Raw genomic sequence first — 18,634 nt, forward strand, 5'->3', positions numbered from 1 at the left:
TATTCAAGTGTTCCGAGACCCATATTTTTTCGACGAGAAAATGGTAGTTGTCGAAGACAAAAACATCGTAAGTGGCCATTTTCGACCATTTTTCTAACATCACTGATAAAAAATTTGAAAAACATTTTTTTCCACTGAATCCACCAACTTATCAAAACGAAATATGAGGTTTATCTGGGCTCGCCAGCAACTAAAATCTGACTTTCATTTGTTGAACCGTACATTTTTTCGTTACTACAGTGTCATTATCAGGAGGTAACGACAAGATGGCTACGAAATATTATTTACAATACAAAAAAAATAACAATTTTGGTGAAACTTAAAAGTGTGATGATTTACATTTTATGTAACGCTTCAATTATAGTTTCGTCAACTAGACATGAATGATTCCTTTTTGAACATTTTAAGAATCTCAAGAATAGGACGAAGCGAGATGAAAAGTCTTATTTTTAATATGAAATTCATTGGGTTTTCGCGTTATTGTTCAATTGTTCAAGTCTATTCACGTTTTGAATCCCTCAAATTTTTTTTTTTTAAATGAGCAACAATTCTCAAGTATTTCGTTCAACAAGTGTTTTGTGTGCCATTTGATCACCTTTGTTTGATGTGTATGTCAGATAAATTGTTCTGAAAACATAATATTCCTTTTTTTCCAATTCATAATTTTCGCTAACCTGTGCCATTGTTATTGCTACTTCCATTGGCTGAGACTAAACCACCATTGCTTTGACCATTGCCCGCTGCAACGGAACCAGTAACGCTATTATTATTCTGCTGGTCCACTGAACGTCTTTGTGTTCGGAGTTTCTCTTCCCGACGCCACTTAGCCCGACGATTTGAAAACCAAACCTGTATGTGCATTTGTAGTTCAAAGATTTTACGCATTAGTTTTGTCAATTTGAATTCTGTTTACAAATTAAAATGTGAACTGCGTTTTTTACTAATCGATCATGCAAGACGTAAAACCATAAAATCAAGTCAGGTATCATTACTGTTAAACATTCATTTCCACTAACTGCTCCGTTCGTGAATGTAACACGTGTGGAATAATTGTTTTTTTTTCACCATGACGTGTTTATTGTATTAAATTACCGATTGCTCAGTTATTATAAGTTGCACAATAACACCTCGGATCGAATGGAATGAAGGTTAAAATAAAAATCAACACTCAATGCTTGTTGAGTAAATGAGGTGAATTATGCCACCGCGGTTGCGTTGAAAACTGCTTCAAGGGATTTTAGCAATGCATTTAACGATGGGGATTTTCTGAGCGTGCGTTTCATTTTTCGGTCACATGGAATGTGTTGAACGGTAATAACAATGTCATTTTAAATTGTAAGCTTAAACTCGTACCTGTATTCGGGCCTCAGGCAATTGTATTTTCTCAGCTAAGCGCTCTCTGGCAAACACATCCGGATAATGTGTTCGCTCAAATTCTAAACGAAATTAAATATCGAAAATAAATTGCATTTTAAATTGATGTCAATAAATAAAGGAAGGATCCGTCTAGGTCCACACAATTTTCCATACCTTTTTCTAAATTATCGATTTGCTCATTTGTAAATGATGTCCGATTTCGTTGTAACTTTCGTTTAAGACGCAAACGCAACTGACTATCCTCATCTCCGGACGAATTTCCGCCATTGTCCGAATTTCCATCCGATGTACTATCATGTGAATTAGCCAGGGATGGCGTTTGATTTAGCCCATCTAATGAAAAAAGATCTAAAATTTTATGAAAAACATTGGGGTTGTGTTTACGTTCATGTTGGTTTTTTATCAACAAAATATGATAGAGATTTTGGCGGTGACATTCATTGTATTCGCTCGCACTAAAGACAGCTAATTTGTGAACGAGATTAGACAGCAGTTAGTGCGAGAAGGACACAATTGGACACCGCCAAAACTTTGCAAAAATCTCAGCCGTTCTTTTTACAAAAAGAAATATTCGAATTAATTTACTCAATATTTTGTTTCTGTTTTTCTTAAATCTTTGTAAGTTCGTAATTAAAAACGATGATTCCTATCACCGATGAAATGAAAGTGAAATGGTTAAAAAAAAATTTTTTTACAATAATATAAAACATATGAATTTTCAGTAATAGTGCCGTACCATTAAATAAAACGTCTACAAAAAACTTTGGAAATAGAACAATTTGTCATCTAATTTTTTCTTTCTCAATGATTAGAACAACAAGCGAAAATTATGTAATCAGTTTGACATTCATTGACGCAAATATATTGCACATACATACGTATCAGATTCTATTATCCGCAGCATGTTTGCCGCTTCAGAAATAGTACAAATATCAATTAAGGGGCCGATGAACACTCTATTTAGCATTCTATGCAGCGAGGACATCGAATTCAAACATGTAATAAATTGGATATTCTAATTGCTAAGCAAATTATAGCTGAGACAGTCGAATATTGTGGCTGGAAATCAAGCAGTTTTAACCAAATCATCCAAATACGAAATTTCCTTTTCACAATCGGTCTAATTTAATACACTGTAATTGACTTAAATGACGTAATTTCATAAATATACAAAGAATAGTGCACAAAAACCGAGTTCAATTTGTGTGTGTGTGTGTGTGTGTGACATAACAAAACAAATGTTATACTTTCGCTAGTTATATTTTTGTAATTGGATATCCTTTTTGTGTGCAATGAATTGAAAGAAGCTGGTTGATTCTTCCCCCTTGTTTTATGTCAATAAAAGTGTGGATTTCTGACTGCATCGAATAAAAGAGCGAAGAATATATGATTTTGGGATTTTCAGTTCAATGAAAAACCAAAAAATTGTGTGTGTGTGGAAATATTTTGACTTTCTGCCCAAGGCACTCGCGCCGATTAATATTGAAAAAGAAAAGAAGTGTATTTTCAGATAAATTGAAATAGCAAAATACATTAAAGTAGAAGTGCTTCAAACCAACCCGATTTATTTCAAGCGAATCGCATAAAAAAGAAAAATACGAAAAGCATCAATATTTCGAATTGATCAACCCTTCTTCTTATTGTATTGACGGATCAAGAATTCTGTACGTCTTCACACACAAACCATCTTCTTAGCATCTTATATATGTTCCGCAGGTGTATCGAACTCGGCATGCTTCACATCGTCTTTCGTTTTGATTGTCGATAATTTCCAATGTTCCTTCCATTTGCTTTTGTTCTATTTTTTTTTCTTTTTTGCTTCTTTGCCATTTGTTGTATTGTATTGAATTTGAGGTATGTGAATTCAAAGCCCCTAATACCACGCTGTGACTATGGCATTCATGTGGTAACTCAATGTGTTTGGAATTCACCAAAGAATTCACCAACAAAGCATTTTACGTATGTATTTATATATAGATTTTATTTGCAACCCTATCACAATATCAAAGATCCATATTAATAATAGTTTTACACACGACAAGAATGTGGAATGTGTAAAAAGCACATTCATGCAATGTGTTTGTGACGCTTTAACGAATTTTGATCGAAAATCCGTCAAAAGCCGCAACGCATCGATGTGGGGCGCATCAATCAACATCGGTTTCGAAATGCAGAGCATTCACACCGCCCACCCTAATGCTGCTGATTTCTACATAGAACGGAATCAAGAGGGAAATGCTACCTTTTATGAGATGACGGGTTCTTTTTTTTTGTGCTATTACAATTTCATGAATTTCGCTGGCGAATAAGAGGGCATTCTCTTTTTTTTGTCTGTTTGTAGCTAATTATAATCTCTTTGCATCAAATCTATTTGAAGACATAGTGTGAGTACACGTTGATTTTATTGTTCATGCTTTGTTTGACCATGATCAATGAAAGAAGCATCTATCTATCGATTGTGCATTTTTATGTTGGCAGAAAAAAAATCGTGACAAATCAACCCACCCAATTATTCGTTGTCACATGTGAAGTTTGTACTTCGTACGCACTTTTTTATGGATTGCTTATTTTGTCGATGACAATCGATCGATGTCCTGATGATAGTTAGGGTTTATGCTATGTTTCTATTTGAATGCAACAAACGTAACTCCAGTGAAATCGAACAATTTTTCGAGAATTGCATACTTCAATAGTCAAACGCTATAACTTATATATATGTAAATAAAAGTCATGTACGGCACGTAGGTTTTGATTTCATTGGAGACAGTGCGTGTGTGCGTATCTATACATTTTTTCACATTTATACATTTCAATGAACACCATCATAATAAATCTGTCCGCACAAAGGATCAGCGACAGTAGCAACAGGGAAGTTAACGGAACTCATAAGATACAAATAATTGCCAGCAATAAGTGCACGAAATCGTTTTATAAGTGTTCTGGTCTTGCTTCGATGCAGCCTATTTAATTTGAACCATAGGCGCAGAGGAATACAACCGCCACGCACACACGTCTCCCTGCCCATAGAGAGTAGGAGGGAGAGAGAGTGAAAGAGAGACAGAACGGATGAATCAGGATACATCACCACTTAATGTGTTGCCGTCTCATCGTCATCTCATCATCGATTCGATTTTGAATACGTATCTAGATGCCCTTTTAGCAGTTTTCATTGTGTTCATTCAGAATTAAAGGCGATATAAAAAAAATTCCGTCTTTTTTTTCGACTTGCTTTACTTCGACGTCACTGATGCGTGACTACAAAGTTGAGAGAGCATGCAAAGAGCAAAACACATAAAGCAACCGCATAAGATGAGCAAGTTTATTGATGTAGGCGCTGCACGATAGCACCACTACCACCACCACCACCACCGTCGCTGCCGTTCACCATATACTATTCTCCCCTGTCGAAAATTAAGTGAAGTTTAATCCTTGGATGAACTGATTAGAAAATGCTTCGTTTCCATAGTTTTACCCTGATTGCAATATAAATATAAATAAATATGCAATATATGGGTTTCCATTGGCAAGGAGGAAACGAAAAGATATTTCCTTTTAATCTCCGACTGTGATAAAAACGACGAATTTTTGCATTGTTGCGTTTGTTGTCGAGGTGTGCACTCAACGATGAAACATTCGCACCATGAGTGACTATCAAGTGTAATCAAATACAAGTTTCTCATTTTGAGCGACAGGAGAAAAAAAAAACAGAACAAAACACAAAAACACGGCCGTGTGTTGCACGTGAAAGAATAAGTTTACACGTGTTGACTTATTGTATCGAAAGGATTACCTCGTTTGAGTGGATCATCGCGAACTAATTGATTTCCATTCAAATTGGTTGTTAAATTGCTAGCCGTAATATTTGTAATGCTCGACGGCGCCTGAATCGATAATTGTGTCGGGACATTTGCCGTGCTGCAGGTGACTGTTGCCGCAGCAGCGGCCGCTGGATACCAAGCCCAACCGCCCGATTGACCATTGAACATCCGCAGTTTGTCGTACACCGATTCATTTTGATGCTGAATTTGATGCTCTTTTTGGGATGCCAAATTTCTTAGAACTCGGTTTATCGATGAAACCTAATGATTTTCAATAAGAGACAAAAAAAAAATAAACAGAATTTCATATTGTTAAAACCATTAATTAAAAACTTCACATCTATTTGTAAGAGTTATTGTACATATGTGCTGTGTTTGCATTTGCTGCTCAAAAAACCACAAATCAACAATTTTTGAACGCGCGCGCAATCCAAACAACGGAATTTAAATATATCTAGTTTGGTTGCCATAAAATCATCTACATCTATTTATAGCATGCATATCAAATAAAGAATAAAGATTTATATAAATACGTACACATTTATACATACACACAATAATGAAGAAAGCGTGCGCGTACACGATTTATAACAGTAAAAATAAAAATAACACAATGCTTAAAAGGGTGCTATTGTAGTTTTCTTCTTTTTTTCTTTCTGTGTCTCGCTCTCGCTCGTTGCCTTTTTTTTCAATTCAATTGACTAACTTCGGCAGACGAGCTGAACATATTATTTGAATTCATCCGACTGGAAAACAGCATTTTAATAAAATAAATTTAGCAAAATCGTTCTTTTTGTTCATTCGATTCGAACAATCCATGTTTCGTATGTTTCGCAGAGACGCAAATACAGTCGGAGAGATGAGCGCATACCGTGAGCCTCATTTTTACAATATACCAATAATACTCATGTCACAAAACAGAAATTGGTACACGGACACACACACACACCGCACCACACTCGACAGCAGACCTAGAGATAACGACTTTTTTTTCTCGGCTGCTTGTCGTTGGCTTTGGTTTTGGCTCTGGCTTGAGAACACTACGTACAATGTACACGATATATTTTTATTGTATTCCATCGTAATACTTCATTTTGTATTATGTCATATAATATTTACTATGAGCAATTGCATGCAGGCTGTAGACATAGCACAATGTACACATCGCATGCATATAATGAGGCCGAATCATTGAAGCGTATATGCGCCTATAACGTACCATTACGATGTATGTGCACATTGAGGGAATGAAGGCTTGATTAGGGCGGTTTAAATGTTTTTTTTTTTTGAGAATAGGCCTTCATCGGGTAAAAGAAGAGTGAAAAAGTTTCTGTTGAAACGAAGTAAAACAAATAATGTAAATAGACTAAGCCGACACATTGAAAGTTTCAGGAGAAGGAAAATTCATCCAGATTTACAGCGACGCGTAAAGCTTCAGTGATAACACTCTGCGCATAAAATAATGGAAAAATGTATAACATGCGCGCGGTGCGAGGAAACAAAAGAAAAAGAATTAAACTCAAAACCAAAAAATTTACCAGGAATCTTTGTTCGTTCTTTTTTTTAAATTTGGTCCCCTTTTTGCATTTCGATACGCATCAAAAAGAGAAATAGAATTGATAAAACAAAATTAAATATTATTTACATTTCAGTGAGTCTATTAGGGTGTTTTAGGACCATTGTAGAATTTAGACGTATTATTTTCTCTTTTTTTCCGTCTGAAGGCTTAAAGTAAATTGAAATTCGCTTTTCAGACGGGATAGACGCTGATTCAGAGAAATCAGTGAAAAGTTCAGTGCACCAGTGCATGTGATGACGAATTGAAATGCGCATTTGGCCACAGCGTGTTTTGTTTTCGGTTTGACAATCGATGTGTGAATACAGCATGTACTATCGAATTAATTCATTCTTTGAAAAGAATTGCCAACCAATGCGAATAAACTTGCTAGCGCCTCCAGAAAATATACAATTCATGCTTTCACCTGCTACTATTATTTTCGATTGGAAACTGGTTGAACCGATGCAATCTTGTTTTTGACGATTGTATGGCGATTACACCAGCTATACGATCGAATTTACGTGTTCAGCTATTTTGATAACACAAAATAAATGTTAATCTTTTCATTAAGCGATGAAATTCCGTGCAATGCAAATGTTAGCCAATAAATGAAAATGATAAATGATGACACGAATATAAACGATGGATATGATTTGGGAATGCAATTTATGCAAATGATTCCATTGTGCTACTGTATCGCCGTCGCCGCCGTCGCCGCCACCGACAACGAACGCTTATGAATTTGGTGCACAGGTGCACCGGCCACAGGCAAATAACAAATCGATCTTTGTCTCAAATATTTTGTTTAATTGCATTTATCCGATTAAACAATAATTACATCGATAGCTCTTGGGCACTTTTAAATGACAACGCTGAATTTAAAGCCGCTTATGCATTTTGGTTTCAATTCAAACAATCGACGAAGCCGACGGTTTCCCACAGATGTTGCGGCCACAATAAAGCATTCTCTTTAGAAAACTGCGAAAAATAGTTCATCAATATAGAATTGAGTGGTGGAAAAATATGCATAATATTTGGCGGAAAATGTTCAACGTGATTTTCGAAAAATAAGACCATGCCAATTTAAGATAGGAAAACGTTAATACAGAAGCGCGATGAAGTAAAAACTTCGTAGAAACTCCTTTTTAAAATTCTTTTTTTTTTCAAAAGTGCAAAAATGACCACGCGTCGAAACATATATGTCAAAAACATACTAAAACTGTACTTTTAACATTTAGCGACTATCTTTGAATATACCTTCCGTTGATGGTTTGGAATAGTTGGAATGTTTGTCCAGCCGTTTGGAACACTTCACTTCCATCTTGTTTAGACATTTAATTCCAATTACTTTGTGTAGCATTTGGCCTTTCCAATGACGCGTTTGTGTTTGCAAATGTTGCATCAGAATGGAAAATGAAGAACTTTTTGTATGAACTGTGGCAATATATTTCACGGTGTCTGCATCACTTGCATCTGTGTAGTTACATCTCGATTTTTTTTTTAGAAAACTACAGATGAGCTCATTTATTGTTGTTTTTGTTATTGTTTTTGCATCTCTTTGTTGTGTTTGATTTTTTTTCTTTTCAATTTTCTCAAAAAATACACGCATTTCTCATAGAGAGAGATTTAGAATAGTGTATGATTGACTAAATTTGTATTGGAAAGAGTAGATTATGTTTTCAAGCAAATCTTAAACTAAATTCAATTCAACTTATTAATGATTGTTGATATTTACAAAATTTTTGAAATTAACGATATCAATATTTTTTGTGAATCTCCACCAAGTCAATATTTGTCATATTCTTTACTTTATTACAAAAATAGTCAAGAATAACAACATACTCTACTCAAATTTCAGCCATGTGTTTGTGAAATCTTTTAATTTGTTGCAATTGTTTCAATACCATTGTAAATTTACGCATGTAATTTGATTTTTATCCGAAAATGTCGAAATATGCATATCCATGCACATTTAAAAGGTTAAGCTCCACGCATTTGTATGGACTCTACGGCACTGAGCTGACTAAAATTCTGTTCAGAGACGCCCATAAAATCAAATAATTTAGAATTTGTATCATTACCTGGTAATTCAACTTTCAATTCTTTTTGTTTCAATTATCATGAGTGGAGAACTGAATGGAACTGATGAGGACAAAAAAAAAACCTTTCGAAAAAATTTGATGCAGCTACTGAAAAGCACATGCTGTATGGAATGTAGATTTTAAAGCGGAAAGTGTTTACGTTAACAAGATCAAAAATTAAATTTGCTACTAATAAGAAGGAGTTTATCTCTTGTGTCAATGTGCATTTATACCGTAGGAGTGATGATTATGCACTTTGCTTCAAGATGTTAGAATGACATGTTGTCACAAATGAATCGAAATGGGAATGATTGTTTCAATGCAAATATAAATAGGAAATTTCATTTAATTATGTATTTTATTTGATTTGTCAATGAATAACAAACTATATGGCTACAGCTGTCTGAGTTTATTCTGTTCGTACAATCTGAATGGATACGTATCTATCACTCTCTCTCTTTCTTTCTTTCTCTTTATCCCACTCTCTCTCTCTTGCTCTGTGTGTGCGTATTGCCGTGCGTTTATGTGTTTGAATGGCGCCATTTCAATTCGAATAGGATTTTCTTTCTTCTATCTATGTGCCAATTGAGTCTACAGATTACATAAACGTGCTTGACTCTCACGAAAACACGAAAATGGGGAAAACACACATACAGCACAGGATCGGTGTGCGCAGTCATGTGTGAAGCGATGAGAGTGAAAATAATAAGAAAAAGCAAAAAAAAGAACGAGCGAAACGCTATCATGGAAATGGTTGAACTTGACGATGTCGAAAATAAAAAAAAGAATGGCATCAAGAATTATTTGTAAACGTACCGAGTTTTCGTTTTATAAGCACTCGCCTGTTTCAATACCCTCTTACACGCTTCGTACATGCAAACACAAACACAATCATCAAATTTTCACGAAAACGAAACTGCCTACTCATTTCAACGCATAAAGAAAATCCACACAACAATCTTAAAATTACACACATTTTCACAATATTATATTTTCATCCATCCTCTCCGTCGTCGTCCATGTGAATTTCGAAACGTGGCTCCTCCAATGGGTACGCATGTTACAGAACTATAAACAAAGTATTACCGGGCTTCAAATGAGAGACGACGACGCTGATGGGAAAATTTATTCAACAATTTTTATTAACTTTTCTCCATTTCATTTGCTTGTTTCTCTCGCATGTCCTGCGGACCAATCCATGAAAAAGGGTGATTTTACAAATGCATGTGTTTACTTTGATATGGTAATGTAAGCGAGGTTTCGTTGTAGAAAGTATCGAGGTACGAGCGCAAGCCCAAGTAAAATTCGATTTTCCATTATGTTCCAGTGTGAAAACGGAGGATGATGCCAATGTGTGCGTTACATATCATAAAATAGATTTGCGCACAACCGAAACATTTTTTCCGCGATTTGATCAGGACTCCCAAACCGAAAATGTAATTATTACCGAAATTTCATTATTTTCCCTAGATTGGTTGCGCATTTCTACTCCGTTTTTTTTGTCATACTAATTCGATTCACGACGGAATCGGAAAAGCTTTTGATACTTTTGCATCTTCTACATTTTGTGCCATGATTTTCAGAACGGGGTTCACACTTTTTTGAGAGACAGTATCTTCAAATCTGTTTAGTCGTCACAACCACCATGGCTGTCAATATCATAATCATGCGTGTATGGAGTCGTTAGATAGAGTGCGTCTGACATTTAAAATATATTATTCTCTGCGCATTTGTTAGAGCCACTGAAGTAGAAAAACGATTTCATTTAATAGTTGATGTTTCTGCTGTTTCCATTCGGCTTTTAATTGTATGAATTTCCAATGGGCAAATGTTGACTTTAGAAAAAAAATCTAAACAAGCCTTAAAATATGCCATTAAATTAAATTATTGCAAGGATTTCAGATGGTAGAACGGAAAATTTATGGATTTTAGTTAGTGTTTTTCTTTCTTTGTAAATTGAAATAGATGATACTATAAACAAGTTCAAAAATTTTTAAATCATTTGTTGACACATTATTAGTAGAACTGGTTGAAAACCAAAAAAGTTTCGTCTGTCATTTGGTGCATTCACGATTTTGAATACATCTCTTATAGATACATATCTAGGGGAATATTCCTGAATTTTAAAATCACGAGTTTTGCGGCAAAAGTTGAAATGCCGACGCGACCGCTATAACGTGGTTCTGCGAGATTCTTCATTTTTCAGCGCGAGCTTATACGAATTTATTCAAGATGCATAGATTTTCACCGCAGAAAATGTCGACATTTTTCAGATTTTCTGAGTTGAAAGTGGGTTCAATTGTCAGTATTTGATAATATAATACAGTTTAAAATCTTTCAATTACAAAGTAACCGGAGGCGTCAAGAAACAAGTTGAAGTTTTTTGCATTTTTGCGGAGGTTGGAAGCCAGATAATTTACTGAAATAAAATGAATGCAAAAGCGGTTGCCAACACATGAATCTCGTGTTAATGAAAGAAAACTTTTGGGCAATTTTTCAATTTTCCTGAATACATACAGACAATATTTTTGATTATGCTTATGCAAATGTGATGTGGTTTCAAATTATTCAAAATGGTGTGCGAATCCCAAGTAATTTTGAACACTGAATACGTTACCACTACAGTTACGCCATTATTTCAGTATTCAAATCTGTCTTGCTTTTAAAATATTTCGATCTGCTATTTGATTGCTGAGAACTTCAAGTAGAAAGAAAATGCGAGAAAATATCCAAACATCCCCGAATTTATCCGACTATAAAAAGTGCTTGGCACAAAAACACAAAATCAATGCACGGACCAGGCCCTATATCAGGTTTTATCTTCACGCTATGTTCAGTCTTTTTCCTATTCAACATTTTTTTTTTAAATAGGATTGCCTTGTGGAAAGAGAGTTTTTTTTCTTGCTTGTTGTTTGAAAAGTGGCGTTGATCCTGTTTTTGTGATTGTGTGTATTTATATTAATGTGTCTTTGGTTTGTTCGTTTAACACATTTCAGTGGGGAGCTTTGGTATTTGCCGTGCGTACATGCAATTTTTCAATGAGCCCCTCTCTCCCTATTGCTCTCTCTCTCTTTCTTTCTCTTTCTCTCTTTTTCGTTTTTATGTCGGTTTCGTAACGATATACATGAATTCTGCTTATTCGCTAAGAAAGACAAAATGATTTGTAGACGATGATAGTGGTGGTAGTAGTGGCATACGGTTGTTGTTGTTGTTGCTTTTTCACGTACTGGTGCGCATGATTAAACACACCTCCTTATTCATACCATTCAAAAAAATTTACTTTTCCGACTCGTCGTTCTCTTACACGCTTGTATTTGTGTGTTTGTATGTATATATATGCATGTGTATTCGTAGATTTGTGAACCGTTTTCGTTATATATGTAACTTGGTATTTGATGTTATCATAAGCAATGCGAAAATTTTCATATTGATGTATAAAACCAAACAATATACTGTATTTGCATATTTCGCTAATGAAACCTATATGTTCGTAGACCTACCTTTGATTCAACGCCGTGAACACTGTATGTATAGGTCTACAAACGTGCGCACACACTATTTACGAATATTTAATGCTGTTTTTTTTTCGTCGAAATATTTTCAAACATTTCATGTTTGACTTTTGAAAATCAAAATCGATCATAATTCAATTTGCTTCAATAATACTTGTTTTTCACATTGAATGTGTGTACACTGTACAGTGTACACCGACTCACAATAAAATACTGCGCTCTCAAAATGAATGATATATCGAAAATATCCAGTTCGAGTACACATACGCATTATTCAACAGCAAAAAAAACACTACTATATAGTTCATATTTGTGTCATTTGTGATTCAATTGTTAGCAACAAACGTTAAATAAATTATAGAAAAATGGACTAACGCAAGCGCAAATAGAAACACGCAAAAAAAATCGAAATTGAATACTTACGCTTGGTATATTGTCACTATTACAGATCGCTTCCGATAATAGACGATCGCGTATTTCCCACGCAAATATACTAGGACATTCCCGTTTATAATCGGCAATTTTTTGTACAACTGGTGAGGTGGCTACTCGTGGTTTCGAGCCGCCTATCGCACGTGGTTTTATTGAACCAGTTTCGTAATATCTAGATGAGAATACAATGTTTTAATTTTAACGTTTTTTCCTTCTTCTGCTTATTCTTCTTCTTCTGAGTTTGGTTTGAACATGAAATAAAATCGCTCGAAGAATCTGAACAAGAATTTTAAGAATGGTTGAACAAAAAAAAAAAATATTCGGTGATCCATGTGTCAAAATTACCTTCCCAATATTTTACTAACACATCCATTTGAAACCTGAAGAATGCGAGAAATATCACAAGGTCTGGCACCGGAATGTGCCAATTCAACGATCTAAGAAATAACGAAGAAAATGAGGTGTTTAGTATTTCAAGCGACAACACCAATTTAAACACGAAAACTAGCAATTCACTTGAGTTTTGATTCAGTTGCAATTGCATAAATCCCATTCTAAATACAACAAATTACCTTTTGACGCGTCGAATCTGGTAACGGTCTCCCATTAACATAAACTCCACCCAATTGGTTGATACCACTGTGGCCAGCCGAGGAACAGCCAAATAATGCACTTTGGCTCATCGATGCTCCATGGCTATGCATTATTCGGTCTGGTTTTCCGAGAGAGAGAGAGAGAGAGAGAGAGAGAGAGAGAAAGAGAGAGAGAGAGAGAAATGGAAGTAAAACAAATATTACAAACTATACCAAATAACATCCACAATATTTGTGTGTACATTTCTGAATAAATAAACAGATGTTTTGTAAATGTCAATCGATTTTTCATTTTCTGAACTTTTTTTTCTTCCAATTATAATATGTGAATGGATGCTGAACAAAGTGGTGTCTTGAGCAAATAAATAGCATACATAATACAATGTACACACTTGTAAAATTATATTTGTGTTGCAATTGACTTGCGAAACATCGCATTAGATCCTTTGATGCTAACAGTCCGTCACAGAATGAAGAGAGCTTGTTTAATTTATTATGAAATAAATCATTTATTTATTCATTCATTTATTTGCAAATGTGACACTCGCCATTGAACATTTTTCGCCACCCCTGGTTCAATATGAGTTTATAAGTTTTCCTTCGATTTTACTTGATAATTCATTTTTCAAGTGACTCTTCTGATGTTTTGAACTGATTCGGAGCACTTGAACTCCAATTTCGTCGCATTTTAATTTCAAATTGGAACGCAGTGTGTCGCCAATCTCTTGAAAAAATTGTCAAAACATAAAATCAAGTGTTAAGAGCTGCTCAATAGCCATTAAACTTGATTGAAATAGCATATTTCAATGTGGCAAATATTTTTTGAGGTGTTTTTTTTCTCTCTTCTCTCGATAATTTCTGTTCAATCCTTCCGAAAAACAGTTCATTAAATTGAATTAGCAACTCAATTGTAGTTCGTTGTCCTTCTTTTGACGGCCAAAGTAATTTTCTTTCAATTTTTTTAATGTGGTTAATTATTGAAACTGAAAAAAAAACTTCTAACAAAATCACCTTTTTTAAACTCGCCAATTGCAGTTACACGATTTTTCATGTACTTTTACGTACTTTTTTGTTTTTTTCTCTCTCTTCTTTTAATATTCCCCAACGTCTCTTCAAAAGCAAATGCTTTTCTCGCAATCATTTCAAATAGAAAAGGCATCAAAGGAAAATGCTGTTTTTTATGTTTGGTAACATAAAAGCGTTCATAGAAATAGAATGAAATGAAAGAATTATGCTCACAAATGAAATCAAAGCAATGGAAAGAAAGAACAAAATGTATAATTGCATCCTTTAAAGTTGATCACATTGTACCGTTGAAGAGTGTTTTTCTATGTCGAAGAACATGAAAAAAAAGTGCTCGAAATGTAAACTTACAATGATCACCGCGTCTGTACGGTAAAGCGCAGAAAATTAAAAACAACTAGAGACTTTTAGAATGTTTTTTTAACGATGAACATATAATGATTTAATATTCTCGTACGTTGGCAGACCATATTTATGATTAAATAAGCTCTAAACGAGGCAAACAATTGCTTGAGTTGCGGAGGAGCATTTTTTATTGAAAGATCCGTCGGCAAAATGCTCAGAAGAAAAGACTACTTAAAAATGGTGTTTTGCGTCAAAATAATAATTTTTGATCATTTCGAATATATTATTTTCTCGAATCGTTTCATTTTTTTGCAGAATTCACTACTCAAATAAGGAAAATGCAATTTCAATTAAATATGGACGATTTGATTGAAAAAAAGGCAATGAAGCTGCGATGTTACACGAAATAAATTGGGTTTCTCGTTTTTCTGTTGCGATTTTTTCTTTAAAACTTTTCCCATTTGAACGATTGAAATAATTGATGCTCGGCTCGGCTGCGGACTTGACAATTGGTCGGTTAAATTTTAAGAGCAATGCTCTGTTATGCCGTGAATTCAATACTTCAAAGTGATATTTGCTCACATTTCATGAATGTGATACCAAGATATGCAAGGACGCATATCGCAGGGAATCAACTTCAGAACTCTCAGAACTTACATATGCTCTCACCAGTTCAGCAACCATTACTCGTGTGCACTTATTTGCACGTGCAAATTAAAGAGTCTTTTAACTACCTCAAAATGTTCTCTTGTGTATTAATTAAATGATCATTCATTTCAATTGATGTGATACACCAGGGCTGGTGTGCTATTACATTTAAATATAAATGTAATTGAGAATAATATAGTGGTTGTCGATAGAAATGTTGTCATCAAAGGCATTTTCAGTGCAAAGCAGCATTTCATTTGTTTCACTCTCTTTATTGTTCGTATGGACGCGTGGCCTAATTTCACTAGGGCTTTCGCTTGAAAAAATTATTGCTCTCTCTTTTGATTTGTATTTGTTTGAACCTTAAGACATAGGCTTTGAATGAACAATTCAAAAATTCATTCACAAAATTAAACTCGATCCATTGCAACACACAAACTGATTTCTTCGTCCATAAATACATCATCGTCGATACACATACAAAAACATAGTGGCGAAACAAAAAATGGATTTTTTCATTAACCTATTATCTACCGTGTTTCTTATTATGCTCTTCAAATGCCGTAAACTTTACTTTCAAACATTTTCATTTTTGACTTAGAAATAAGATCGAAAATTTACGAATTCATTCAGTAAAAATTTGTATAAAAAAATTCTAAGAAAAAAACATCCTGTTTTTTCACAGCTTGATATAACCAATTTGAAAATTGTACATTGATTTTGTATTATTGTCATTGAAAAGTACATGTACTTTTTCCACATGCATGTGGAAAGAATTTAAGGCATTTGGAAAAAGAAACCGTATTCACCATCTGGAAAACGACATAAAAACATGGGAAAAATGGAAGAAAAATCACTGGTTGATGAATCGTTCAGTGATAGTTAATAGGTTAAGTGAAATATCGGGAAAAATGGACCATAAGATGCGGCTTTTCTTGAATTTCACTTCAACGTTGCTCCACTTTCAAAGATTTTTAATTTATCTTTTATATTTTAATTCTCTGAATTGAAAAAAAAACTCTTCATTGTCATCCAAACTAATTTCCAACACAGAAAACACCTTCTTTTTCAAGGAATGCGAAACATACGATTACATATGTCATTATATCGATTTAATTATATCGCTTCGATACATTTTCAGATAATAGTTCTTCTTTTCAAATTCATTGAATTACGATATAAATTGCAACTTTTCTGGCCTTAACTTCTCTTCACTTGAAAATCAGGAATTCTTTCAATTCCATGGCGTATTTATTGCATTTCTAATTCCTTTTATTTCATGTTATTTATTGAAGCCGATATGAATTGTTGGCCAATGCAAAATACAAATGATGCAACCCAATTTTGAAGCAATGATTAATTTGTCATATACGCGTTGAGTGTGATTTGATTCGAACAAATCGAGGACGCATTGTCGGAAAATCGGCTCCTCTCTAAAATATGCTTAATGAAACGGCTTGAAATGATGAAATTGTGCATTAATAAATACATGGTAGTGACACTCGTGCACGCGTAATTCCGACATCAAGCATTTAATGCAATTTCGTTAGCTGTTGTTAGTTTCGGATTTAAACTGCTTGTGATATGATGCCAAATGACTTTGCAGGATTCTCATCTAATTTTCAACACGGTTTGCAGGATGCAAGAATGAAAAGGGAAAGTGTTTTCCTTCTAAGCGCAAAATTTCTCGGATCGAATAGTGCGCGTGGTTTCGAGCAAACGGCAACCAGAAGAGAGAAAAAAATAAATATATATATTTGTATCGGCTATATGTCAGGCACGTGACCAGTGTAGAAAAAGGAACGTTTTATAAAACATAAAACTGTCTACCAACAAATTGATTTGTCAAAAACTGCAATGAACGCATCAAGAGAGCCGACAAATAAATCAGCACAGAAGAATGAGGAGAACAGAACAACAACAGCAAAAAAAATGAATAAAACAGAAATACTCAAACCAGAAATCGAACCGGAACCTCAATGATAACCAGGCTGAATTACAGAATGCTGAGCGATTGATCGAGTGCGCGCATAACGCATTGTGTTTTTGTGGCAATGGGCCCTAATAAATGCCTACATACGCTTTGGGAAATCGCATAATACACTATAAATGACGATCTATTACGCATAATAGGTCACGTGAAAATAGTTCTATGTTCAACTCTTCAATAGGGTTTAGTTATGGTCCCCAACTGTTTTTTTTTCTTTTCCTTTCGGTTCTTGTTTCTTGAATGCCATTTGTAATTGTGTAAAAAGCCGAAAAAATTGTTTCGAATAGGAAATTATTGGAATGATTGCTGACTGAAGTTGACCATAAAAAATGAAACGGAAAAGAGCGCTAATCAATACAAAGCCCAATGAAATCGAATTCCACTCAATGTGTATTGTACCACATCCAAGTAATGTCTATCATTTTCCAATTTGCTTGGTCCACTTTTCCGCCGGAAAAGGCCAAACAACTGAATGATAGTTAATTATCAATGAAAATTATGCGTGATGCTGAAATTGGTACATCGATTCAACTAGATTCACTTATTTTCTTTTTTTTTAGCCAGGAAGTATATTCGAAAAAAAGGAACATGTGCATTCATTTAAGGCACGACACAATTTGTTGAAATGGTTTTTTTTCGGTTAATTGATTTCAATCGATTGTGCGGTGAAACAAGTCTTGGCATCTTACATCGATAAATTTCGACAAAAAAAACAACAACAACAACTCACACACATATGGAATTCCACATTTGAATCTCGTTTCTTCAGTGCTTCGAGAGTGAGCAAGTTACATCAATGCAAACACCAATCGAGTGCTCATTTACAAAACAAATCGATACCGGCAATGAGTGAAGAGAAGAGAGAGAGAGAGAGAAAGAGAGAGAGAGAGATAGTGAAGACAAAAAGGCCACAATTTTTTTCTGAAGGATATTGCAAACAATGGCCTGCGATTGCACAAGGCACGAATTTCGTACTCCAATCGCGCTATTCTTCAGTCAGTCTCCCTGCACAATAGCATGTGTACACATGCTAAGCATACTTGTAATAACGTACAGGCCCGTGTGTATGAGGTATTTCTGCGTAATGCAGGCGTTGCGTCGACAGTTTGAATGGGATTTAAATTTAGCCACGGTTCAATGATTTCAATTAAAAAAGCTGTTATTTCTGTGCAATGTAGTGTGTAAAAGTTGTTCGCGTGGATTTCAATTCACAGAGCTATTGGATGCTTCTTTCCATTGGTTTTCTCTCATCTCATT

General features: G+C 34.6%; 1 protein-coding gene across 5 annotated transcripts in view; it reads right to left on the bottom strand.

The window, feature by feature from the left end:
• LOC129574992 (paired box protein Pax-6-like) overlaps positions 1–18,634 on the bottom strand; it is a 44,280-nt gene that overhangs the window by 9,752 nt on the left and 15,894 nt on the right. For 3 of the 5 annotated variants that reach the window (XM_055457729.1, XM_055457731.1, XM_055457733.1), the window contains 7 exons: positions 13,351–13,490; positions 13,124–13,215; positions 12,770–12,950; positions 5,168–5,456; positions 1,531–1,710; positions 1,354–1,436; positions 675–849 (listed from right to left, as the gene is read on the bottom strand). In XM_055457729.1, the coding sequence (XP_055313704.1) occupies positions 675–849; positions 1,354–1,436; positions 1,531–1,710; positions 5,168–5,456; positions 12,770–12,950; positions 13,124–13,215; positions 13,351–13,490 (1,140 nt within the window). Of the gene's footprint in view, positions 1–674; positions 850–1,353; positions 1,437–1,530; positions 1,726–5,167; positions 5,457–12,769; positions 12,951–13,123; positions 13,216–13,350; positions 13,491–18,634 lie in introns of all 5 variants that reach the window. The other 2 variants (XM_055457728.1, XM_055457730.1) reach the window with 1 other exon arrangement.

This window comes from Sitodiplosis mosellana, unplaced genomic scaffold, assembly GCF_009176505.1.
Source record: "Sitodiplosis mosellana isolate CC-2019 unplaced genomic scaffold, AAFC_SMos_1.0 Smas_scaffold_6166, whole genome shotgun sequence".
Classification (NCBI taxonomy): Eukaryota; Metazoa; Arthropoda; class Insecta; order Diptera; family Cecidomyiidae; genus Sitodiplosis; species Sitodiplosis mosellana.